The sequence below is a fragment of the Telmatherina bonti genome (genome assembly GCF_933228915.1).
Source record: "Telmatherina bonti genome assembly, chromosome: 18".
NCBI lineage: Eukaryota > Metazoa > Chordata > Actinopteri > Atheriniformes > Telmatherinidae > Telmatherina > Telmatherina bonti.
In genome coordinates, this window is record NC_136616.1 from 36021412 (window position 1) to 36048276 (window position 26865).

Here is a 26865-nt window from a genome sequence, read left to right on the forward strand (position 1 = left end):
AAGCATTGCAAATAATGCTTTAAAAAGTAATAAAAGCCACCCAAAACGGCAATAGTCACAATAAAACCGTAATAAAATTACATAAAGATTCAATTAAAATGATTTAAAGCAGGATTATTAAAAGTTAAATTAAAATCCTCTCCAGGTGTTTTCCAACGCTGACTCTCTTCCAAACAGTTTTTTTTCACCTCATCCAGGTTTTTATTTGCTCCAAACACAGAAACAGTAGGTCTGCTGGACTGCAGTCGTCTGGTGACAAAGACACGTAAAGTTGTGTCTCGTCTGCATAACTATGATAATTGATGTTAAAGTTCTAGATTATTCGACACGAAGGAAGCAGATACATGTTGAACAGAAGAGGTCCAAGAATTGACCCATGAGGTACTCCACAAGTTGCGGCTACTCGCTCAGATTCATCGCTGTTGATTGTAACAAAATAACTCCGGCCTGGACAAGTTAAGGACCACTGCAGAAAGTACATCACAGAGGTTAGAGACGGGTCTGTGGTTGGTTAGAGACGGGTCTGTAACCGATTAGAGACGGGTCTGTAGCCGGTTAGAGACAGGTCTGTAGCCGGTTAGAGATGGGTCTGTAGCCGGTTAGAGACAGGTCTGTAGCCGGTTAGAGACAGGTCTGTAGCCGGTTAGAGACAGGTCTGTAGCCGGTTAGAGACAGGTCTGTAGCTGGTTAGAGACAGGTCTGTAACCGATTAGAGACGGGTCTGTAGCCGGTTAGAGACGGGTCTGTAGCCGGTTAGTGACAGGTCTGTGGTTGGTTAGAGACGGGTCTGTAACCGATTAGAGACGGGTCTGTAGCCGGTTAGAGACAGGTCTGTAGCCGGTTAGAGATGGGTCTGTAGCCGGTTAGAGACAGGTCCGTAGCCGGTTAGAGACAGGTCTGTAGCCGGTTAGAGACAGGTCTGTAGCTGGTTAGAGACAGGTCTGTAACCGATTAGAGACGGGTCTGTAGCCGGTTAGAGACGGGTCTGTAGCCGGTTAGAGACGGGTCTGTAGCCGGTTAGAGACGGGTCTGTAGCCGGTTAGAGACGGGTCTGTAGCCGGTTAGAGACGGGTCTGTAGCCGGTTAGAGACGGGTCTGTAGCCGGTTAGAGACGGGTCTGTAACCGATTAGAGACGGGTCTGTAACCGATTAGAGACGGGTCTGTAACCGGTTAGAGACGGGTCTGTAGCCTGGTTAGAGACGGGTCTGTAGCCGGTTAGAGACAGGTCTGTAACCGGTTAGAGACGGGTCTGTAGCCGGTTAGAGACAGGTCTGTAGCCGGTTAGAGACGGGTCTGTAGCCGGTTAGAGACGGGTCTGTAGCCGGTTAGAGACGGGTCTGTAGCCGGTTAGAGACGGGTCTGTAGCCTGGTTAGAGACGGGTCTGTAGCCGGTTAGAGACAGGTCTGTAGCCGGTTAGAGACGGGTCTGTAACCGGTTAGAGACAGGTCTGTAGCCGGTTAGAGACAGGTCTGTAGCCGGTTAGAGACGGGTCTGTAGCCTGGTTAGAGACGGGTCTGTAACCGATTAGAGACGGGTCTGTAACCGGTTAGAGACAGGTCTGTAGCCGGTTAGAGACGGGTCTGTAGCCTGGTTAGAGACGGGTCTGTAGCCGGTTAGAGACGGGTCTGTAACCGGTTAGAGACGGGTCTGTAGCCTGGTTAGAGACAGGTCTGTAGCCTGGTTAGAGACGGGTCTGTAGCCGGTTAGAGACGGGTCTGTAACCGGTTAGAGACGGGTCTGTAACCGGTTAGAGACGGGTCTGTAGCCGATTAGAGACGGGTCTGTAGCCGGTTAGAGACGGGTCTGTAACCGGTTAGAGACGGGTCTGTAACCGGTTAGAGACAGGTCTGTAGCCGGTTAGAGACGGGTCTGTAGCCTGGTTAGAGACGGGTCTGTAGCCGGTTAGAGACGGGTCTGTAACCGGTTAGAGACGGGTCTGTAACCGATTAGAGACGGGTCTGTAACCGATTAGAGACGGGTCTGTAACCGATTAGAGACGGGTCTGTAACCGGTTAGAGACGGGTCTGTAGCCGATTAGAGACGGGTCTGTAACCGGTTAGAGACGGGTCTGTAACCGATTAGAGACGGGTCTGTAACCGATTAGAGACGGGTCTGTAACCGGTTAGAGACGGGTCTGTAGCCGATTAGAGACGGGTCTGTAACCGGTTAGAGACAGGTCTGTAACCGATTAGAGACGGGTCTGTAACCGGTTAGAGACGGGTCTGTAGCCGATTAGAGACAGGTCTGTAACCGATTAGAGACGGGTCTGTAACCGATTAGAGACGGGTCTGTAACCGGTTAGAGACAGGTCTGTAACCGATTAGAGACGGGTCTGTAACCGATTAGAGACGGGTCTGTAACCGGTTAGAGACGGGTCTGTAGCCGATTAGAGACGGGTCTGTAGCCGGTTAGAGACGGGTCTGTAGCCGGTTAGAGACGGGTCTGTAGCCGGTTAGAGACGGGTCTGTAACCGATTAGAGACGGGTCTGTAACCGATTAGAGACGGGTCTGTAACCGGTTAGAGACGGGTCTGTAACCGGTTAGAGACGGGGCTGTAGCCGGTTAGAGACGGGGCTGTAGCCGGTTAGAGACGGGTCTGTAGCCGATTAGAGACGGGTCTGTAACCGGTTAGAGACGGGTCTGTAACCGGTTAGAGACGGGTCTGTAGCCGGTTAGAGACAGGTCTGTAACCGGTTAGAGACAGGTCTATAGCCGGTAGGTCCGTAGCTGGTTAGAGACAGGTCTGTAGCCGGTTAGAAACGGGTCTGTAGCCGGTTAGAGACGGGTCTGTAGCCGGTTAGAGACGGGTCTGTAGCCTGGTTAGAGACGGGTCTGTAGCCGGTTAGAGACGGGTCTGTAGCCGGTTAGAGACGGGTCTGTAGCCGGTTAGAGACGGGTCTGTAGCCTGGTTAGAGACGGGTCTGTAGCCGGTTAGAGACGGGTCTGTAACCGGTTAGAGACGGGTCTGTAACCGGTTAGAGACAGGTCTGTAGCCGGTTAGAGACGGGTCTGTAGCCTGGTTAGAGACGGGTCTGTAACCGATTAGAGACGGGTCTGTAACCGGTTAGAGACGGGTCTGTAGCCGGTTAGAGACGGGTCTGTAGCCTGGTTAGAGACGGGTCTGTAGCCGGTTAGAGACGGGTCTGTAACCGGTTAGAGACGGGTCTGTAACCGGTTAGAGACGGGTCTGTAACCGGTTAGAGACGGGTCTGTAGCCGGTTAGAGACGGGTCTGTAGCCGGTTAGAGACGGGTCTGTAACCGGTTAGAGACGGGTCTGTAGCCGGTTAGAGACGGGTCTGTAACCGATTAGAGACGGGTCTGTAACCGATTAGAGACGGGTCTGTAACCGGTTAGAGACAGGTCTGTAGCCTGGTTAGAGACAGGTCTGTAGCCTGGTTAGAGACGGGTCTGTAGCCGGTTAGAGACGGGTCTGTAACCGGTTAGAGACGGGTCTGTAGCCGATTAGAGACGGGTCTGTAACCGATTAGAGACGGGTCTGTAGCCGGTTAGAGACGGGTCTGTAGCCGGTTAGAGACGGGTCTGTAGCCGGTTAGAGACGGGTCCGTAGCCGGTTAGAGACAGGTCCGTAGCCGGTTAGAGACGGGTCTGTAGCCGGTTAGAGACGGGTCTGTGGTTGGTTAGAGACGGGTCTGTAGCTGGTTAGAGACAGGTCTGTGGTTGGTTAGAGACGGGTCTGTGGTTGGTTAGAGACAGGTCTGTAGCCGGTTAGAGACAGGTCTGTAGCCTGGTTAGAGACGGGTCTGTAACCGATTAGAGACGGGTCTGTAACCGATTAGAGACGGGTCTGTAGCCGGTTAGAGACGGGTCTGTAACCGGTTAGAGACGGGTCTGTAGCCGGTTAGAGACGGGTCTGTAGCCGGTTAGAGACAGGTCCGTAGCTGGTTAGAGACGGGTCTGTAGCCGGTTAGAGACGGGTCTGTGGTTGGTTAGAGACGGGTCTGTGGCTGGTTAGAGACAGGTCTGTGGTTGGTTAGAGACGGGTCTGTGGTTGGTTAGAGACGGGTCTGTGGTTGGTTAGAGACAGGTCTGTAGCCGGTTAGAGACAGGTCTGTAACCGATTAGAGACGGGTCTGTAACCGATTAGAGACGGGTCTGTAGCTGGTTAGAGACGGGTCTGTAGCTGTTTTGTGATGTTTCCACCTGATCATTACACTTATTATAAAGATATCATGATGCTCTTCACCTGGCAGACAAAGCTGTGGGTAAAAACGCTCGCTGTAAAAACAGTTGTGTTCATATGAGCAGAATATGTCGCCTGCGTGGATGGAAATGTTTTGATCTGACATGTTGAGTTTTCTACAGGCTGCAGAGATCAATATTCTGTTTTTAGAGACGTGTTGGCGCGGTGAAGGGAAAAGTCCTGCGTCTGTGTGGACCACAGAGGCCTGATAGCAGCAGCCTGCAGGCAGAGTGGCTACAGCTGGATGCTGTTATGTAAGGAGCCACTGGGCTGCTATTATTAGCCTGTTACTGAGGCTCCGGAGACGCTCTGTGGGAGTTTCAGTCCTGCTGAGGGGACACAAGTCTGTCGACAAGGTCACGCTGCGAGGACTCAACGAGGACGAGATGCTGGATCCAGTTTTCCGAAGGAAGACCTAAAATCCAGGTTTCCAGACAATAAACATGAGTCAGAGTAAAGTCTTCTGACTGTTGCTGCTTTTTTCAGATTATAATCGGAGACTTTACTCTGTTTAAATCATTTCTATGTTTGCTGGTTATTCATGTTGGAGGAAAACCAGAAAACTGGATCGGGATCTGATCCGGAGACTGTTTGTTGCTGGAAAACTGAAGCGTTTGCAAAAGCTGGGATGTTTGTACCCACACAGGCTGGTCCAGGAGGGATGGACCAGCAAACATCTGAGTTATTTATGAAGCATTTTTACATAGTCGGCAGCTCCGGTTTTCTTTGTTTTACACAGAAAAAGATGGAAATAAAAAAGACAATAAATCAGGAAAAGTCCTGAACGACATCAGTAAACCATCAGACAGGAGATCATCTCCGCAAACCGTTAGATCCATTAGCTAAACATACATTTACCATTAAAATTACCATATTATTTAAAGTAAATATCTATTAAAAAACCTTGCAACCTTGTTTATCAGTAAAATAAACATGATGTATTTATAGACTGGCGTCATGAAGGCGGACTGGAAGTAAAGATCAGATACGTTCGCTTTGCTCTTCTGTAAACATCTGCAAAATATCACATTTATTTCCTGAAGAGTCTTTTATCTCACCGACCGACTCGGTTCAGACTTTTATCTATTTTTTAAATCAAATTATCATAAAACCAGCGGCTCATCCCTCTCAAAACCATATTTATTTATTATCTGTGTTCCTGAACTGGATTCACCCTCATATCATTACATTCTATAGGGTGATTTATTAAACAAAGGAGGAATAACTCTGTACAAAAAGAGCCACAAACATCCAGAATAACCCCGACGAGTCTGGGATAATCTCCAGAAAATCTCCAGAGACCAGAGTAGCGATGTGAAATAACCAACCAGCGTTGGTGTTTCTGCGTTGGGAACCAACCGTGTGGAGCTGAAGTAACTCTGCAGTGAAGCTGGAAAGTAGAAGAAGAGATTAAAAGTATCAAAATCTGACATGTCCCATTAAAACATTCAGGGAAAAATAGAAGAACCAATTTAAAAAAAACTTATAGTTCACTTAGAAATAACTGGAATATATTTTTTAAGAATCTAAAAAATGTGTCTTTTGAACGAACGTATGGCAGGAAACTGGAAGGATTGGGATCTTCCCAGTCTGGACCGGGTTAGGGGACCCCTGCCATATGGAGCGGCTCTGGAAAAATCCAGATCCAACACATTTACTGGGTTTGTTGCGACGCTTCATGTGACTCCAATCAAGGCCAGATTATCCAATGGGCATGATGGGCACGGGCCCAGGGGCCCACGCCCACTTGGGGCCCATGTAGGTAAAACACCAGCAGTTTGGACATAAAAGCCACGCAGTAACACCACAGTGTCCAGTGTATTTCTACTGGTACCACTGGCTGAGAGATGTTAGAAGTGTCGTTTCACAGTGTTTTCACAACGTTGCGGTGGGGAAAGGGGCCCCTGGAACACTCTGGGCCCAGGGGCCGGTGCACTTTTAATCCGGCCCTGACTCTGATGTGTTTCTGTGTTTCAGGACTGCTTCGAGGACGCCTTCGATCGGATTCCTGCGTAAGTACAAACACACACACGCATGCTGGAAGTGTGTGCGTTTCTCTTTCCTCCTGTGTTGATTTCTGGTTTGAAATCTGTGGGTGTTCGTCGTTCTTGTTTGTTTTATTACATTTACCAGTTTTTTTTTGTTCTCATGTTCTTTCTTTTTCTTTTCCCTCCTGTTCCTTACATTCTACACGACGTGTTTTATTCTCCAGTTTTTACCGTCTCTGAACCCCTGTGGTTAAACATAAACCTGCCTCGCCTCACAAGTCGGCAGACGGTGTATTTTTAGGGCTTTAGGCGTAGATGGAGGCGAAGAAATTTAGATGGAGGGTTTTCTGTAGACGTGGTCCGGATACGGAACCACACCGAGCCACTCGAGACAGTAAAACATTTCTGACATGGTTTCTTGCCAGTTTTGCATCTCTTATGTTTTTATTTGCTTCCTGTGTGTGTGTGTGTGTGTGTGTGTGTGTGTGTGTGTGTGTGTGTGTGTGTGTGTGTGTGTGTGTGTGTGTGTGTGTGTGTGTGTGTGGTTACAGAGCGTGTCACATGGATCTGCAGACCGCCATCCAGGAAACACAGTGTGCTCTGAACCTCGTCCTCAACAACAAGTTCTCTCAAGCGCTGGACCTACTCAAACCATGGTAACCACGGCAACGCATGCATATGCATATGTGTGCAGCTTTATGTGCACAGTTTTTCCTGCAAACGACTAAATGATCAACAAACTGGATCAGTCACACGTGGTTTCTGGTTAAATGAGGGAAATGTGGGAATTATCCGTGTGTGTCGGATTAAGTCCGACTGAAATAACCTGCTGATTGAAACTAAGTAGTAAAAACGTTTAGTTTCAGACTCTGAATAGGCGGAAAGTTTGAACTGTTGCTGCTTTAATCTTTAACAGGAATGTGTTCTCAGCTTTCACATTCAACATTTTAACCCTTCAAAGCCAGACCCAGGAAAGAAAAGTCTTTTTTTTTTAATCATAGGTTTTTATTTGACCCTTTAACAACATGAACTCTTATTTTTGCCTATTTAATGTTTATTACTGTCTAATGTCTCAAAACTATTGCATTGCAGAAAGTGTCCACTAGGGGGATGAAGATAAGTTTCAGATGTTTATGAGGGTTTTAAGCAAAGTTTTTACCAGAAATTGATGCATAATATGTCAAACTGTGTGTATCATTAAAGCTAAATGCCCAGAAAGTTGTTCAGTCAGTTTTAGTAAAAAAGAATGAAGTTATTTTCAGACTTTAGTGTTTTTCTGTCGTGTTGTTGTGTTAAATCAACACGTGATGTAGTCTGGTATTGATCCCTGGATCCTGAATAAATCTCCAGGTTTTATGGTTCTGTTTGGTCCGTTTTAAACAAATCCAGGTCCGATTCTACAGGTAGTTCGGTTCATTTGGAGCCATCTGAGCTCTGGTGTGGACCAGAAAACTCTGACCTGCTTGTAGTGTGGAAGGAAACGCAGCATCCAGCGAACCAATGGGAGGAGGCGACATCTGGCGTTGTAGGGAAACATGGTGAATGCTACCAACGCAAGCCAGACTGCAGAAAGTTACGTCACTGTGTAATCGTGTTGAACCATAGACATCATATATCTGTAGACGCCGCATCGTATCACGCCGCCTATACGAGCTGACGTCTCATCGCGCCGCCATCTTGGATGGGTCTCCCATGCGCCTCCAATGCATTTATTTGTAAGGTGTAGGTCCAACCACGACAAGAACGCCACGGATTTTTACCTGTTTTTCCTCACAGTTTGGTTTGTTACAGAGATATTGTTATGATACAGATCACTGTAAAACATTAAAAAACAACGTGCTTTTAAGTTAAAATATTGTATTGTATTGTAGTCCAATAGTTAGCGATCATTAGCTATCTAACTATCCCTTTGTCATGCTGCGATAGGTTTAGACTGCTGAGGGAAATTTCCTGGTACACAAGGGCTGCTAACTTTCCAAAAACCTTGGAGTAAGATTTAATGAAGACAATCCAAATTTTGCTGTATACAGAACAGCAAGACATTAGACCCAGGATGTTTCATTTTATGTAGGTTTAATAATAAAATATAACACTCAGAAGTAACATTACATTATATATATATATATATATATATATATATATATATATATATATATATATATATATATATATATATATATATATATATATATGAAATGAAAAGTACTTTATTAATCCCAAAGGGAAATTCAACATCATAGTTTATAATAATAATAACTAGAGGAGGTCTTGTTCTGGAGGCTGCTGGCTGCTGGCAGGAATGATCTTCTGTATCTTTCAGTCTTACATCAGACCTGAAGAAGCCTCTCACTGAACACACTTTGTTGTTTCATCACTGTATTGTGGAGAGGGTGTGAAGAATCCTCCATCATCTTCATCAGCTTGTGCAGCATTCTTCTTTGGACAATCAGCTCCAGCGGCTCCAGAGTTACTCCAAGCACAGAAGCAGCTTTCTGGATCAGTTTGTTGATTCTCTTCAAGTCTCTGGTTCTGATGCTACTACCCCAGCAGATGCTGCAAAGCTGACTGCACTCTCCACAACAGACTTCTAGAAGATATGCAACATCTTGGTGCAGACGTTAAACCATCTCAGCTTCCTTAAGAAGTACAGTCTGCTCTGACCTTTCTTGTAGATGTAGTCAGTGTTGTATTTCCAGTCCAGTTTGTTGTCCAGCTGAACTCCAAGATACTTGTATTCCTCCACCACCTCCACCTCCTCTCCCAGGATGGAAACAGTGCTTTGTTTATTCTTCTTCCTCCTGAAGTCAACAATCATCTCTTTTGTTTTGCTGCTATTTAATATGAGATGATTGTCACCGCACCATATAACAAACTGACTGACCAGTTCTCTGTACTCTGCTTCTTGTCCATCCCTGATACACCCCACAACTGCAGAGTCATCAGAGTATTTCTGCAGATGACAGGACTCAGAGTTGTACTGGAAGTCTGAGGTGTACAGAGTGAAGAGGAATGGCCAGAGTACAGTTCCTTGTGGTGCACCAGTGCTGCTGACCTCCATCTCAGACACACAACCTTTCAGTCTCACAAACTGTGGTCTGTTTGTGAGGTAGTCATAGATCCAGGTGGTTGTGGAGGTATCCATCTGGAATTTATGGAGCTTCTCACATAACAAAGCAGGCTGAATGGTATTAAAAGCACTGAGAAATGAAAGAACATGACCCTCAGAGTGCTGCCTGAATGGTCCAGATGAGAATGTGCTCTCTGGAGCAGGTATATGATGGCATCTTCAACCCCAAGTCCATTACGATATGCAGACTGGAATGGGTCCTGAAAGGTGTTTACTTGCACAGGACTGGGACTCTATTTTGTCTCAGACTGGTGTTGAAAAGTATATATACATACATATATATATATATATATATATATATATATATATATATATATATATATATATATATATATATATAATACATATATGAATAATATACATATATGAATAATATGCGTGTGTGTGTGTATTAGTGTTAATTTAGGTTTATTTTATTCTTCATTCCTTCTTTGTTAAATGTAATGTCTTCTCTCCACTTGTTGTCTCATGATTGTCCTTTGTGCAGTACATTAAATCCTCCAGCGCTCTGCTTCGTTACTCATATATGAAGCTACGCTTTTTTTCTACTTCTACTTTTTAAACCTGTGTTGCCTCTACTGGGTTCTTGGTGTGCAGGAATAATTCTAATAATAATATAATAATAATTCTAACAATTCACTTGCATTCAGGAGATTATTCACTGTGTTAATACTATTTATCAACCAATTATGTAGAAAAGTGTTTTGTTTTTGTTTTTGTTTTTTTAGTCTGTAATATATACGCGTTGTTCCACAAAAGAGTTCTGTGGGGAAACTACGTTGACGCTGCAGTATACTCGACCCATCCAATATGGCGGCGACGCTGGTCCACTCTCCAGCACTCAATGAGGCGTCTACGTATATATGATGTCTATGTGTTGAACGAGGCGTTTTCTGTCATGGCCAATCAATGAGCAGCAATTTCTTCTACTTTCCAGTTGGTGGAATGGGGCAATATTCCCCAAAATGGGGAATATTGCCCCATTCCACCTGGTGAACAGTTGTTGTCCAGGTTTGGTTGAGTAAAGTGCATCGTAAACATTTTCCTGCCCAACTGAACGGAGTCCGCAGACTGTCCTGGTGTGAATGAACCCTCTGGATGCAGGAGATGATCACGCAGACGGACGCACAGCTTCCTTCATCTCCTGCATCGCTTACGTGTTTGATTTGACCTGATTTCCAGGAGATCGGTTGTGATTTGATGCAGAAAATGGAGCAATAGCGCCAGAGGGGGCAGTGGTGAGCTGTGTAGCGGACACACAACCAAAGAAGCGAAAAAACCAGAGAAGAAGAAGAGGAAGATGAAGAAAACAGCACAGAAACAAATAAAAGCCAGAAGAAGTTTCTTCTTCTGGTGATTTTGGACCGTTGTAAACAACTTCATAGCATTGCATTACCGCCATCAGCTGATGTCAGAACTTGAAGTCTAAACTCAGCTCATCCACTAGGGGGCAGCACTGACTAACAACCATGCAAACATAAAAGAAGCATGAGAACGGCGACGAATACCAACGTTTGAAACAGATGTGCTTATTTACGTATGAAAGGAAGCAGAAATGGACCTTTATTGTGAAAGGCTGCCAGTTCTGGTGGGACTGGTGCTGGTGCCAGTACCAGTAAAAGTACCATTACAACTGGTTTGTTTGGCTTTTTACATTAATTTCTTCTTCTGTTGAAAGTAAATATGTGATGTCTGTTTTTGATACGTTCACAATGTCTGTAATTAAGATAAATGTGGTTGTATAATGTGAACTTAAAGTGGCTCTCTGATGCTGTTTCTAGTTTTCTGAGCTTTCTACAGTGTTATAGTGTAGAATAGTCATCAGACATGTGAGCAGCACCATTTTTTTTATCACCTAAACGCATGTTTGAGTTTTCCAGCACTCTCTAAGTGCGGTTTCCATGTCACGGTTTGATAAAGTTTTTTCTACTTCGAGATTCTAGTGACGTGCCGGGGAAGGGATTGGTGATTGGTCATCTTCTGTAGGTTGTGCATGCGCAAGAGAAGAAAGCCCCGCCCACCCTCACTGCTCAGTATAACTACTCCCAGCAGCTGACCAATCAGACGCAGCTCCAGGCATGAAACAGGGCGGAGCTTCCTCTGTTGGCTTGTTTCTAGCAGAGGCTGATCTGAGAGGATCAAGTCAAAATGAATGAGGGGGTTTGTGAAAATGATTGATTATTTCTGGCCCTTTGGATTGCATATTAAAGTGAATTTGACTGAAATGTGCAGAATACTTTAACCCTTTTTAAGTTTCTTTAGAAACAAAGAGTGAAGTTGCAGCCAGAAGCTGTTGATCAACGCACTAATTTAATGCTCATCAGAACTACAGCTCCTCTTTAACCTCAAGACAACTTCATTGATACCAAAAGGACAGTTCAGCCAGAGAAGAGACAAACAAACCCTGGTCATGTCAGCTCCAGCAGTTCAGACAGGTAAAAACTCAGATCTCTGTTTGACGCCAGCTATGTTGGATTAGATCCGATGTTTAGGCAGCGTCTGTCCATGGAACCAAGACGTAAAGAAAAAACAATGAATGAAAACTGGCATCAAGCAGAAGTTTTGTCCGTTTGCTGCTCTGAAGCCTTCAGGTGTGTTGACACCACACCAAGGAGGAAAGACATCAGAAATGAAGGTAAAGAAGCAGCCGTTGCTGCTCATCCATCTGGGAAGGGTTGTAAGGTCATTTCTAATCTGGAGTTCGTCCAACAGAAAAGCATTCAAAACAGCTGAATTTCTGAGGAGCGTCCGTCCCAGCAATGCAGAAAACATCCCCAGAGCTACATCTCAGACTCCCCAGGCCTCCGTCAGCATGCTATATGTTAAAGTCCAGATTGTGTCTGTTGTTGCTCGATGCTCCTGCGTGTTGCCACTGCAGCTATGAACTGTTTGCAGGTGGAGGGACAGTATGTACCACGCGCTGGGTTACAGCAGCATCCTGGTGATGCAGGCCGCCATGACCTTCGAGCACAAAGACATCCAGACCGCCATGGCAACCATCAAGGAGGCATTACAGACCTGTCAGAGGTGAGTTTCTGCTTCTCATTCCACTTCTCCTGGGAAAATATCAGTTTCTATATACTTAATCGTATTTTTAGCCAAATAAAACAAGCTCAGAGAGTCTTCATTGTCTGTTCCCCCTCCCCACCTCCAGTTTTTCACCATCCGTAACCTAAAAACCGGCATATCTGTCTGAACAGTGATGTCGGACAGAGCAGATCTAAAGATTTAGTCTGGAACGTGTCTCTGCAGGTTCAGGAAAAGGAACTCTGTGGTCGGATCTCTTTCCAGTCTGATCAGCAAGCAGTCCAACCTGCAGGAAGGTAGGAGTCCTGCCCACGCAGCAGACTCGCAGAAGAAGAAAATGCTTTGGAACAGGCAGGAACTGAACGTTGTGCTTTGGTTTGTTTGCAGAGGAGATGCATGCAGAGATCTGCTACGCCGAGTGTCTCCTGCAGAAGGCAACACTGACGTTTGTACAGGTCACAACATCACGTTCTCCGTTTCAATCTGAAGTCCTGACATGAACACCAGGGTTTTTATTCTTTCATTAAAAAATAGCTTTAATGTGAAGCAAAATAGCTCGTTTCAATGACTTCACAATGTCTTGTACAGTAAAATAGGAATTCTCCACCTGTCATGGCGCTCATTTAAACCACAAAGTCCCCACACCAGTCAAACATCATCATTAGTAGAATAATCTGCACATTAATGACAGAAAAGCATAACCAGTCATAACTAACCGTGTTATACGCCACTGGAACGCTAAAGCCCCGTTTCGGTTCAGGAGGATCGGTCCTACTGCGAGTCGGACCGCCACTGGGTGTGCAGGGTTTAGTCCACATGTCCAGTATAGCGTCAACTAATCTGATGCTTCAAACAACAGAGAAAACCAACTAAAGCTGGGAAAGTTTGTAGTTCCAGACCTTTCCAACCTGGACTAAACAGCAACGTTTTGTCCATTTCGTGCTCGCTGTTGCCGTGGACAGGACAGGAAATGGTGCAGTCTGGTTTGGTATTATGGGATGGCTTCGTAATGGAAACACACATATTACCAAACCCCGACCGTGTCGTCCCGAGCCGAACCACTCAGTGGGGATTCAGACATTTCAGACCAGATGCAGTTCACCTTTAAAGTCATCCTGTAGTCCAGTAGCAGATGGTGCTGCGACAAAAACAGTCCCGCTACGTCAGCAAAGGTCCAATAAAGTGGTTTGTCCAAACCAGGTCTCTTTTCTGTAAAAACCTGCTTTAGAAGTAAAATTGCACAATTCTACAGGTTAAAGCCTATTTACACCAAGCCCGATGCCAATAAACGACACAAAATTACGTCAAATCTCGATGTGAAATATGGACGTTTTTTGTTTAAAAACACCAAGTGCAAAAACGTGAATAAATAATAAATATTCTAAATCAAACGAGCAATGTTACAAAAACAACGATGGAGTCTTCATCAAATGACGCCGATATCGTGCTGATGCTACATATGGTCCTGGCTTCATCCTCGTCTATAAAAGAAAGTCCATCATCTGATGCTGGACCAGGCTGGACTTCAGGACGTCTGTGGGACAGTCTGAGGATTAGCTTCAGCAGCTAGCTTGAAGAAGCAGAGAAAAATTAGACGATAAGATAGTCGCCATGGTGATGCAAAGTCTGAATGAAGCAACAAAGTGACACTTGCAAAACTCGCGAACGGCTCTGGTGACGCTGTCAACGTGCCTTCTGATTGGCCCATTATATATCTGTCTGATGTAATTATTCAGAAAAATCAATAAAAAATACGTTGTGTTGGGATTTATGTCGAGGAAATATTCAGTCAGTGTGTAATGACCTTTAAGCAGTGTGTCTTACAGAAATGTTGGATTGAAATGCCGCGTAGCTGCCAGTAAACCAACCAGAATGACTGAAACACATGATCTGGATCAGAGATGCTCATCATGAGGAACGTTGGTTTAAACTGAATCTGTCTCCATTTCCCAGGATGAGAACATGATCAGCTTTATCAAAGGAGGCATCAAGATCCGAACCAGCTACCAAATCTACAAGTGAGTGAAGCAAAATGTTGCTGAAAGGATAAACTAACGGGAAAAACAACAAGCTGAACGAGTGCTACATGAAAGTTTGATGATGTTCTCTTCTCATTGTGACATCTGTCTTCCCGTTGTCCAACAGGGATTGCCAGAATGTGCTGAACGTCACTCAGGACCTGGCCGAACAGTCCGATTCGTTCAAACAGTTTGAAGGCGGAGTCAAGCTGGGGATTGGATCATTCAACCTGGTGAATTTTCAAAGATGTTTAATGACATGTTAAAGCACAAAAACTTTCCTTTATTAACATAAAAATAGTTTCTTTTAGTGATTTCGTTTGTAAAAGTAGAAAAGGAGGCAGAATGGGATCTTTCTTTTGTTGTTGTTTTTATTAGTTGTTAGCCAAACTTAGCCGCATATCATCAGCATATAGACAAACCCGGTCCTGCTGATGCAGAATGATGCAAAGTGGTTGTTCCCCTCCCATCAGTGTCTCCCTCTAAATACATTTCTGTCTCTTTTAGATGTTATCTCTCCTCCCTCAGAGGATTTTAAGGTTGTTGGAGTTTATTGGATTCTCAGGAAACAGGGTCAGTAAAACCTGTCTTGACATAATTACACATTAAAAACTGCAGAAAAATGCTTGAAACTTTTGATTTGTAAAGTGTGACTACTGTCTGCTTTTGTTTGTAGAGGTTTGGCTTATCTCAGCTGAGGGAAGGCGCTTCCACCAACAGTTTGCGTTCCATCCTCTCTGCTCTGACCCTCCTCTTCTACCACACATATGTCTCCTTGATACTGGGTAGGAAAACGTGTTGATCTCTCTTTTTTAGGCGAAGTTTAACTGTAGTTCTACCTTGTTTCTGCGTACATCTTGAATTATCAAGGGCTGATTTACTTCCAGTTGGAGTCTTTTCTTTTTCCAGGTTTCCAAACTGCAAGATGTCAAACTTATTTTTTATTTCGAAGGAACTGGGGAAGGGAATCTGGTGGAGGCTGAAGCTCTGCTGGAACCGTACCAACAAAAATACCCCAAAGTAAGCCAAGCAAGCATAATATAATGATTCATATTTAAAATGTAATCTCAAGGTGCAGAAAGTAAATGTTAAGTCAAATGAACTGTTATTGATGATATGTTCATTTATTCCTTTCAGGGTTCCATTATTCTTTTCTACTCTGCTCGTATCGCCGCCCTGCGAGGAAACTTTGAGAAGGTTTGACATTTATAAACCCGACATGGTCCTTAACCTCAGTTTGACATTATCTCTTAAAATGAGCCTTTAAATTGTTTAAATTGCATGTAAAAAAAAAAGATTTAAGAATATTCTTTATTGAATTTTCAAGAAAGTTCACATATATTTTACATTTTAAAATAAAAATAAGAAAATTTATTTCAATTTAATTTTATTTTTGACTATTTCTTAATAACATATTGTTGTTGTTTTTTTTATTATTTACTTTTTGTTTACCAACTTTAATTTTCTCATAATTATGGAATGACATTTGACTTTTCACTCCGAATATTTTGTTTTTTTAACTTTTTTATTTGGCATTCACAATCTGTAATCTAAAAATATTTAAAAATACTTTTTTTTTTTTTAATTATCACAATTTTATGATTTTTTAAATTATTAATTGGATAATTTCAAACTTACTAGGATTTAATTTAAAAAATCTGATTCAAAATATTAATAAGTTATTTTTTTTGGTTTTATAATTTTCTAAGATGTTTTGCTTTTGAAATTCAAACATCCTGATTTTAGAAGATCACATCTCCACACTTCATTAAATTCCCACAGCTCTTCATTTCAACATGATTTTTAATTAGTTAAACCTTAATCTTATTTTGAGAAGATTAAATTTTAGCAACAACAATGATCAACTACAGACTACGTTTCTGGCGGACATTTTTTTCATTATACATTAAAATTTGATATATTTCCACCTTTTTTCATTCTTTTAGTTTCCAAGTGATTTGTTTTGTCAGACCTTTATGAAGTGGCTCGATGAAGAGTTGATTGGTCCTTTCAGGCCCGTGCCAGGTATGAGGAGTGTATCAGCAGCCAGCAGGAGTGGAAGCAGATCCACCACCTGTGTTACTGGGAGCTGATGTGGACTCACTCGTACCAGCAGGACTGGCAGCAGGCGTACCGCTACGCTGACCTGCTGTGCAAGGAGAGCCGCTGGTCCAAGGTGAACTCACAAAGTCAACACTCGTCCAGATAATATCTATAAATCCTTTTCAGCACGTGAAACAACAACCAAGCTAAAAAAAATCTGCTTATCTGACCTTTTCGTTCTCTGCAGGCGATCTACGTGTACCAGAAGGCAGCCATCCTGAGCATGATGTCGGAGGAGGAGGTGAAGAAGACGGGGGAGGACATCGTGGAGCTGTTCAGGTCAGTCCAACGTAAAGTTACGCTCGCTGCTAATCAGACGGAGTCCTGACTTTATTCATCCCTTTGGGATGACTGCTTCATCTGTTGGACAAGGAAAAGTAGCACGCACATTCTAGATTAATAAATGAATAAATAAATTAGATTGGATGAGTTTATTTCGATATATATTCAATAAAAGACATTCCACAAACAAAAAAAAGTTATTAAGAAAAATCAAAACCAGACATACTGGAAAAGAAGTCGGTAAAAAACTTTTTAAACCCCACCCCTTACAATCAGTTAATGATTTAGCTATAAATAAATAAAAATGATCATTCTCAGTGATGTAAAAAGTCGAAACATATCAGAGGAACGCCATAAAATTAAAAATAACATTTAGATTTTTTTGATATCAGAGTTCTAAAACACAAAAAAGCTAATTTATGTTGTTACAAGATACAACAGTGACGAGAAGAAGAATAAAATATGACTTCAGATCCTGTTAACGGGGTTTTGATGCTGAGGATATGTTAGATTTTAGAGTTTGAAGCATGAAAAACAAGAAAAAAGGCTAAATCTGGAGAAATATCCTTAAAGAGAAATGATTGATTTGAGGATGCCAGATGTGAGAACATCTGCTTAGCTGCTGTTAGCTGATGAATGCTTAATTTCTGATTATAACGAAAACAATTTAATTAACAATATCAGGATTAATGAAGATAATTCAAATATATTTATAGTAAAGTTAAATTATTTTCATCTTTAGAAGTAAAGAAATTCGTGACGTGGATGTTTGGTTTGTTTACATTCAGACTGTGAGAACATTTCTAGATGTCTTATAAAATCAGGAGAAATCTGGAGATTTGGGACATTTTGGAGAAAAATCTAACTGGACATTTTTCAGCCTTTTTTTTTTCTTCCATCAGAGGAAATTTATTGGAGCAGTTTTGCTTTTGACGGTCCAAGGTTTGTTGTCTCTTCAGTAAGGAGATAAACATGTGTGTTTGCAGGCAGGTGGAGGCGCTTAAACAGCGTCTGGCCGGGAAGTCCATTCCCACGGAGAAGTTCGCAGTGAGGAAGTCCAGACGTTATAAAGCGTCTACGCCCATCCCGCTGCTCATCCCTGCACTGGTATGACGTGCTGTGGAAAGTTAACAACTGGCTGGAGTGGGAGCGTGTTGAAAAGATGGTGGAACCGGCGAATGAAACGTTTTCTGTGTCTGCAGGAGATGATGTACGTTTGGAACGGTTTCACCATCGTTGGGAAAAGATCCGACTACACAGAGTCTCTGCTGGTTACCATAGAGACGGCTGAGGAACAGCTTCGCAACGACCCAAGTGAGCGTCTTGCTGCACTGTGATTGAAGGAGTTCCACTGGGATCTGTACTGGTCCCACTACACTTTGCATGTACTCTTCATGGATCAGTGACTGGGAACGTGGGGGGAGGGGATAGATGCTGATGGGACTTAGCTGCAAGTCGAGCCTTCCAGATACCTCAGATCAATGTGGTGTGTAGCTACACACACATGTACATGAGTAGGTCTATGAATGTGTAAATATGCTCAATAAATCAATCACTTCAACAATAAAAAAGACAAATAAGTAAAATAAATTATTAAATGGATTACATGGGAATAAAAGATACATATAATAAAGTCTAAAATATATATATTTTTGAAGATGATGAATTTTTTTTTAAATTAAATCAGTGTGAAAATAAATTTTGAATAAAAATAAAATCTTTAATACATTTATATTTTTTATAAAAAATCTTTTTGTTGCGTTTAGGATAAATCCAATGAAATCTCGAAATTTTGAGAATGAAATATCAAAGTTATGTAAATATATAATTGAGTCATTATGTGGTTAAAACAACTTATTTTTATCCAGAAGTTTCAGGATGTTTTTATTTTCTAAAAGAATCCTTAATTAAATGTCAACATCTTGATTATTTAGTTCCACAAAATAAAGGAAGGATTGAACATTTTTATTATTTATATTGTTTATAGATCAGGGTTCTCAAACACCGGTCCTCAAGGACCACAGTCCAGCAGGTTTTCATTGTTTCCCTGCCCCAACACGCCTGACTGAAATGAATGGGTCATTGTAAAGAAGCTGTTTGATCCATTTGGTTTGACTCAGATGTGTTGGAGCAGAGAAACAATAAAAAAGCTTCCAGAGGACTGGGGTTTGAGACCCCTGTTCTAGATTATGCTGCTTTTTATCAGTCTGGTCCAGTCCGGTCAAGTCTAGTCCAGTCCTTTTCTTTCTTTGCGGCTGGTGTGAACCAACGGGTGTGACCCAACTGGTGTGACCCAACTGAACCAACTGGTGTGAACCAACTGGTGTGACCCAACTGGCGTGACCCAATTGGTGTGAACCAACTGGTATGACCCAACTGCGGTGAACCAACTGAACCAACTAAACCAAATGGTGTGAACCAACTGAACCAACTAAACCAAATGGTGTGAACCAACTGAACCAACTAAACCAAATGGTGTGAACTAACTGACCCAACTGGCATGAACCAGCTTGTGTGAGTAACGCGGCTTTTCAGACAGAAATAAGTAACAATATTTTCATGGTGTTGATGAAAAGAAAGCAAAGCTGCTGAATGCCTGAGTTTAAACTGAAAAACCGTCTGCAGCTGAATGTGACCGATTGCCGCGGGACTTTTCTCATCCAGGTGTTGTTTTGTCCAAACTGCACGTAACGACCGTGTTCCAGCTGCTGGAAGCCGTTCCTGCAGCTGGACTTGTGTTTCTGCAGTGCTGGACATGTAAACATCTCCTAACTACCAGCTCTCGTCCCTCCTTCAGACCCATCAGAGTTCCATCCAGATGACAGCTGCCTGGTCCAGATGTTGAAGGGGCTCTGTCTGAAACACCTGGGCAGGTTGCTGCAGGCCGAGCTCTGCTTCACACAGGTCCTGTCCAGGTAACACACACATGCAGGCATCCAGACACTCCTGGCTTTACAGAGTCCTCTTTCGGCGTGACGGATCTCGTCTCCTGTGTGTGTGTTTGTCTTTAGTGAGAGTCGCATCCGGTACGATCACTACCTGATCCCCTTCACCGTCTATGAGCTCGGCCTCTTGTATAAACTGCAGGGAGACTTCATCAAGGCCACCGCGTACATCGAAAACGCCAAGTAAGTGTGTTTTATTTGCCTTTATGGAAATACTTCCAGCTCAGAAACACCCAATAACACACAATGATACACAGTATTTATCCACTACTTGTACACAGGGGAAGATTTTTAGCTTTTTATACGTCAGAATGAACTTAAATCCTTTTTTAACCTTAACAGATTAAATTTTTTAAACTTCTGAACGGATTTCTGCAACTGTTCAGTGTCTGAGTACACAATACGCACTTCCAAGATTATTAATACTTATCCAAAAAACATGAGTCTGACTGGAAAAATGTGGAAAAATTCTCCCCAAAAACAGGCTGAAATAAAAAAAAATGTCATGAATATGAAATAAATTAATACCAAATAATAAATAGAGATGTATATACAGTAGATAAGTAGACAATACGCACTTCCAAGATTATTAATATTCAAACAAAAAACACGTGTTTGACTGTAAAAATCTGGAAAAAGTATTCCCAAAAAAGGTTAAAAATTAAAAACAAATATGAAATAAATTAATAACAAATAATAAATAGAGATGTATATACAGTAGATAAGTAGACAATACGCACTTTCAAGATTATTAATATTTAAACAAAAAACACGTGTCGGATGGGAATAATCTGGAAAAATTCCCCAAAAACGGGCTGGAATAAAAAAGAAAAAAAAAAAAAGAAAATGAAATAAATCAATACCATACAATAGAAAATAAAATAATTAAGTTCACAAATAAGAATGAAATGGTTAAAAATAAAACTGTTTGGTAAAAGAAAGAGGTTGAGCACGGTGGTGGCGGGATGATAATATGGGCTCCTGCCGGACATCGGTGACAACATATCTGTACTTAGCGTGTAAAAACCTGCATGCGTGTTGGCTTCCAGGTGTCACCGTCATGTCTGCTAACGGCTGCAGCGACGTAGCTCTTCTACGTCTGCTAATGACAAGCCCAGGTTACCGCCGCTACACATCCTCAGGGACCCCTGGAGGCCCCGAGCCAAGCTGTCAGGAATGACAACAATGTTCTGCGGTCCTTACACGTCAGACGAGAGGCAGCCGTGCTGGTTTTCTTCCGGAGGTTTCCTTTGCAGTAAATAAAACCAACTCAGTTTTTAAGTTTGTTTCCAACCAGCTTTATTTCTAAAACCCTCTAAAGCAGCTGCAGAACGCCGAGGCTGTGCAGAAAACTACAACTAAGACCACAACGGAACGCTAGGGAGTGGGTTCACTTCACTCTAAACGGGGCGATTGATGGGAGAAATGGTAGTTTGAAGGAGTTTAGGAGTTCCAGTCCTTTGCTGCTGCAAAGTGGGAGGAGTTCTGGCCGAAGACGGGCTTTCAGAACCATCAGGTGATCGTATCATGATACGCTGTCAAAACCTAAACGCTCAAGAACGATGACCAGAGTCGGCGAGTATCTTCTGTACTTCCACGTGATCACCCTGTTCTGATTGGCTGGAAATGACCTGAGCAGGTGCATCACCCGGCGCCTTCAGTCTGAGGAAGACCCCAAACGCCACTTTTTTGTTGTGTAAATAAACATGTCGGGAGCTTCCTACGTTTTTCCTGTTTTTCTCCATCAGGACGAACTACAAGGACTACTCCATGGAGTCCAGGCTGCACTTCCGGATCCACGCCGCCCTCAGCAGCCTGAAGGGTTCGCCCGTCAGCACGCCATGAAGCGACCGGCCGGCGCTGCAGCTGGACGGGCGGAGGCCTCTGTTCCTCTACAGAGTTGTTCCAGTATTTAGTCTGTCAGTGGCTCTACAGATGTGTGCCTCCTCTGAAACATCTGGCTTCACTGGCAGACGCAGTTTCACTACAATGTGTGTGTCGCTTTTCTGTCTTTTTCTTTTTAACCCAAAAGCACAACATGAAGATACCAGTCAGACCATCACGGATCCACCGAGAAATACAGGAAAAAACACAAACCAGTGATTTAATCTGCGCCTTTTTTTTCCATTTCTTTGTGAGAAAAAGGCTCAAAAATCCGATTTTTCCCGTTTGAAGAAACGATGTCTGTCAGAAACAAGTCCTGGCCGGATGCACAAACATGTTGAAGTCTCTGAAAAACTCTTTATTTATGGGAAAACCGGATCAATCCGGTTTAAAAAACGTGGAAACGGATGGTTTGTTCCGTTCCTGTCGGCTGCAGGGACACACCGACCTTCGTTTGTTTTTCCTGTTAAAGCGTCAAACCACAGAAACTGTTCTGTTCACGTGCAATCACGACATTTTCACCATCGGTGGCTTAAACACACACACACACACACACACAGACAGAGCGGGACACACAGACAGCGCAACACGGCGTGCATGTGAAGGCGCTTACACACTGAATGCTGTAATTGCACATTTCTTACAGTAATAGTCGAGTTTGTGCCGTTCAGAAGTCGTCGTTTGTCCCGTCGGCTGCTTTGCATCCGTTTTCCGAAGCCTGGACGTTTCTTTCTTCCGTTTCTCAAATGCAGAGCCTCTTCTGAGCATGCTCAGTGGCGTGCTCCTGTCGTCAGGCTGATAGCCAACCCGGTGGACAGAAGAGCGCGGTCCTGCAGCCGTTGCAGAGTCCTGAAGCATCCAGTTGGTCTTTACGCGTCATTTTAAAGCATCGTTCCGATGCTTTAAAATGACGATTTGAGCCGCCGCTGATCTCACGGCGCCGCTCCAAGATGTGGGCGCGGCGGGTCTGTGCGAGTAGAGGGACTACTTTCTGTCAAACCAGTTTAGCATCCCAACAGAGCAGCTTGTCATGTTTACGTTTTAGAAACGCAGATTTCATGTAAAACATTAAAACGAGACAGATGTGTGATACTGGACCAGAAACCATCATGTCCAGTCGGCACCAGCTAGCTACATCGCATCGTCCACTAGCACTGGTTTTATTTATTCAACGCGTTTTTTAAATTTATTTAAGAGTGAAAAAGCCAAAATACCAACATACGAAGATAAAAGCAAGAAACATCGTGATGCTAAATTCTCTGCATGTCTGATAAATAAACTAATAAATGGACGTAAAATAAACATTTGGCTTCAGCGTTGGCAGAAAAAATGATAAAAACTTAACTCACGTTGTCCGTGTTCTGGACAACATGTGATCTTCACCATTTAACAATGAGTTAACAGAGTTAACCGACCAGGTTAGTTTAGCTTCATCTTCGATAATTATGTTTCTTCGTACAGCTCAGCAAAGATCAGCGCGGCGTGTTTTTGGGTAGAAACGGCAGAAAAGTTCATTTCACGCTAAATAAAAATAAAACATCACATTTAGTTCATCGAGCTGACATTCCGTCCTTTTCTCGCTGAGAGTTACGTTATTTTAACCAAAACCAAGTTATTCCAAAACTTCTGGATTTTTCCATCACGTCCACAAACGACTGGTCAAACTGGCTGAGACGGGGATCCAAACCGAGTCCCAAAATGCTAACATGTTAGCATTTTGGGACTGGTTTCAGGTTTTGTATTCTTTCATTACATCGACAAGTTTTACGTTCTAGTCATGTCCTTTCTGATGAAAAACCTCGTCTGTAAACGTTAAAAAAGTCGTTTTCTATTCACTGACTTACGTTTGGGCCCGTAGATAAACACAGTGGCTCTCAGCAGCCCAGTTTGGGAAACCAGTGACCAGTGACCAGTGAACTGAAACAAGACCATTACATCGATGTGAAGACGAATGAGAAATCTTCCTTCAAGTCGTGTTTTTACGATATTTTCTGTAACAGACTGAATCGTTCCAAGTCTCGGTGTGACCGCAGCGATCGGGTCATTTGTACGGTGCAGGTGCAGGGAAGCCCCCGTTTGAAGATGGCAGCGTTTCATTGCCACCTTCAGATCTCGTATTCGCCCACAGAACAAGTGAAAAACATCAATTTAATGTAAACCCTGCGACTGAACCAAGCGAAGGTACAGGAAGGGTCTGATCTGGAATAATCCGGTTCTGGTCGCTGTTCGCACGGAGGTTTGGTTCCGTGACGTGAAAATAAACTCGACTTGAGACGGTTTGGTTGGTTGTTGCCGTGATTTCTCTCACCGAAGCCGCTCTGCCTCTTAGAAACAGTTAGCTGCTCAGCCCCCCCGAAAACACGGAAAACGCCAAGTTTTCCTGGTTTCCTGCTTTTAAACGTTTGTTCTGTTTTGGTGTTTATCTCAGAATATACCGGGAACGACTGAGCGAGTTTTAAATGTCATTATGCACTCCGGAACGAAGTACAGACATCCCAAGCAGTAGTTTTCCAGCCGGTCGTTCAACACATTCGTACATTTTGTCTCTAAAACGCAAAGAAAAATGCCGGAGACGACATCTTAGCTTCCAAAGGGGGAGGCGAGTTCCTGACCGTTGGCCTTTCCCATCATGAATGTATCAACCTGAAGACCAAATTACATGTGTGTTTTGCTTTGTTTTTCTGTTTTCTGTGCCTGTAAACGTTCGGATGTTGTTCTCTTTGGTTGTGGCAATGAAACACGTAAACTACAGCGGTTTAGCTAACTCTCCACATAAGCTTCACCACATCGAGAGCAAAAGCAATTTGTCGTATTTTATTCCTGAATTAGCCATTAATGCTAACATGTTAGCATCTTCTGGTTGTCAAAGTGAATTTTCTGGAAGAATTAAAGACTCTGTAAAAGACGTTTTTCTCACGTTTCTGCTCAGTTTCTCGCCTCTACTGAAGAATAGAAACACATGAGAGCGGTCTGCAACGATGCAACGCTTCGTGGAAATAACAAAACTATGGAACAAAATCTCCAGAAAGTTTAGACAGAATAAACAACGTAAGTCCCGTTGACCGCAGTGATAAAACTTCACGTTTATTACGGACAAAAACAAGAGATTAACCAATCAGAAACAAATCAGAGAAAAACTTTTTGCCTCAATCTTTCCCCAAATAAATATTTTTATATCAAGCAAATATTCTGTAGTTGAACCGGACGGAAGGTTTAACCCTGAACAAGGCCAAACACTGTTTTTTTTGTTTTTTTTTTTTTTTTTATTGATCATTTTGATTACTTTGATGACTAAACCTGTTTAAGTTGTTTCTTTGCCACAAAGGCTGAAGGTTTCAGTCCGTGCGCGTCATGTCGGTGCCTCTGTGCGTCTCTTTAATCTGTAATAAAGTTTTCTTTACATCGCATGTTGTTAAATACATAGAATCCTGTTTTTTCTTCCAGCTGAAGACATTTTGATGGAGCAGTTTAAAGGCTTTATGTTTAGGTGCTGATCATGTGGTGCAATATAATAAATAAAGAGGAATATTGTTCATTTTCATCGTTTTTGTGTTTATTTTGTCGTTTTGCATCAACAAGGCTTCAATTCATTCAAGTATTTCAGATTTATGAATCTTTTAATCCACTTTTTCCTGAACTAATAATCCACATTGGAATTTTCTGCAAACTATTTCTAGAAAAAGTCTTTATTTTAGTGCCTGAGAAACTCTTTTATTGGTAGAAATGTCTCAGGTTATTTACTTGTAGTACACAAAAACACTCAATCCAACCTTGCAACAGTTTTTTTTAAAAGATATTTTGCATCATTTTATAGTAATATAAAATAATAGTCTTTTTTTTTTGTTGTTTTTTACTCTATTCTTCTTCCAGTCTTCATTCTCAGAGCTTATCCAGTCTGTTTTTTGTCTCCATAAAATGCATCGTCATGTCGTTCTGCAGGGCATCGATGATGTGTTGAATGACAATAAGAAATCTGAAAACCCAGTTTTACACACGGATACGTGTCTACTGCCCCCTGGTGGTCACAACGATGCACTACAATTATTCTGATAAATGGTAAATATACTATAATTATTGTTATTAAAATTTTATTTATAAATAATGCATCTTTCTTGCCATGTTTTCTTTGGTTCAACTTTAAAGGTTTAAAACCGAGTGATACAGAGACACAGGGCAAATCAAGAGATGGTTCATTTATTTGTGTCATGATTTGATCTAATCTCTTTATGGGAAATGACCAGTAAGGCACCAGGTTTGTTCATCTGGACCAGTAAAGAGGCAGGATTGATCTAAAGCAAAGTGTTGGAGCATAAAATCAACAAAACACAAGAAGATGTTGCTTAAGAGTTTTGTCAGAGGAAGTTTGATGAAATATTTATGCTGATTTTGGAGCCGTTTCCTGCAGAGACCTCCAGAAGGTTTCCTCATGGAAGGGGAGAGCTAACGCAGCGATGCTAACCACAAACGCCAAGCCGATCATGGCGGTTGGGTTGGAGCGGGGACAGCTAACACAGCGATGCTAACCACAAACGCCAAGCCGATCATGGCGGTTGGGTTGGAGCGGGGACAGCTAACGCAGCGATGCTAACCACAAACGCCAAGCCGATCATGGCGGTTGGGTTGGAGCGGGGACAGCTAACACAGCGATGCTAACCACAAACGCCAAGCCGATCATGGCGGTTGGGTTGGAGCGGGGACAGCTAACGCAGCGATGCTAACCACAAACGCCAAGCCGATCATGGCAGCTAGTGATGGAGCGGGGACGGTAGACGACATCTGTTTAGTGTGAGCTGTATGAACAAATGTGAGGAGATTCTTCTGCCAACTGATTCGATTGGCATCAAAACAAATTACTTGGGTGATATCCTCAGTGTTTCATCGTCCTCTTCGTCCCCTCCGTCCTCTTCGTCCCCTCCGTCCTCTTATCCCCGCCGTCCTCTCAGTCCTCTGTCCCCTCCATCCTCTTCGTCTCCTCCGTCCCCCCTGTCCCCTCCGTCCTCTACGTCCCCTCCATCCTCTTCATCCCCTCCGTCCCTTCCATCCTCTTCGTCCCCTCCGTCCTCTTCGTCCTCTCAGTCCCCTCCGTCCTCTTCGTCCTCTCTGTCCCCTCCGTCCCCTCCATCCTCTTCGTCCCCTCCGTCCTCTCAGTCCCCTCCGTCCTCTTCGTCCTCTCTGTCCCCTCCGTCCCCTCCATCCTCTTCGTCCCCTCCGTCCTCTCAGTCCCCTCCGTCCTCTTCGTCCTCTCAGTCCCCTCCGTCCTCTTCATCCCCTCCGTCCTCTTCGTCCT

General features: G+C 43.2%; 1 protein-coding gene across 1 annotated transcript in view; it reads left to right on the top strand.

Moving 5' to 3' along the window:
- The window catches only part of ttc39b (tetratricopeptide repeat domain 39B), a 32231-nt gene extending 7216 nt beyond the window's left edge, over nt 1-25015 (top strand). The window contains exons 2-19 of the mRNA XM_079257989.1: nt 6182-6216; nt 6744-6848; nt 12215-12346; nt 12572-12642; nt 12734-12801; nt 14300-14364; nt 14492-14597; nt 14872-14937; nt 15041-15149; nt 15317-15384; nt 15502-15561; nt 16379-16540; nt 16655-16746; nt 17736-17856; nt 17952-18063; nt 19547-19664; nt 19761-19877; nt 21443-25015. Of these exons, the coding sequence (XP_079114115.1) occupies nt 6182-6216; nt 6744-6848; nt 12215-12346; nt 12572-12642; nt 12734-12801; nt 14300-14364; nt 14492-14597; nt 14872-14937; nt 15041-15149; nt 15317-15384; nt 15502-15561; nt 16379-16540; nt 16655-16746; nt 17736-17856; nt 17952-18063; nt 19547-19664; nt 19761-19877; nt 21443-21539 (1704 nt within the window). The 3' untranslated portion in view covers nt 21540-25015. The remainder of the gene's footprint in view (nt 1-6181; nt 6217-6743; nt 6849-12214; nt 12347-12571; nt 12643-12733; nt 12802-14299; nt 14365-14491; nt 14598-14871; nt 14938-15040; nt 15150-15316; nt 15385-15501; nt 15562-16378; nt 16541-16654; nt 16747-17735; nt 17857-17951; nt 18064-19546; nt 19665-19760; nt 19878-21442) is intronic.
- The last annotated feature ends 1850 nt before the right edge of the window (nt 25016-26865 follow it).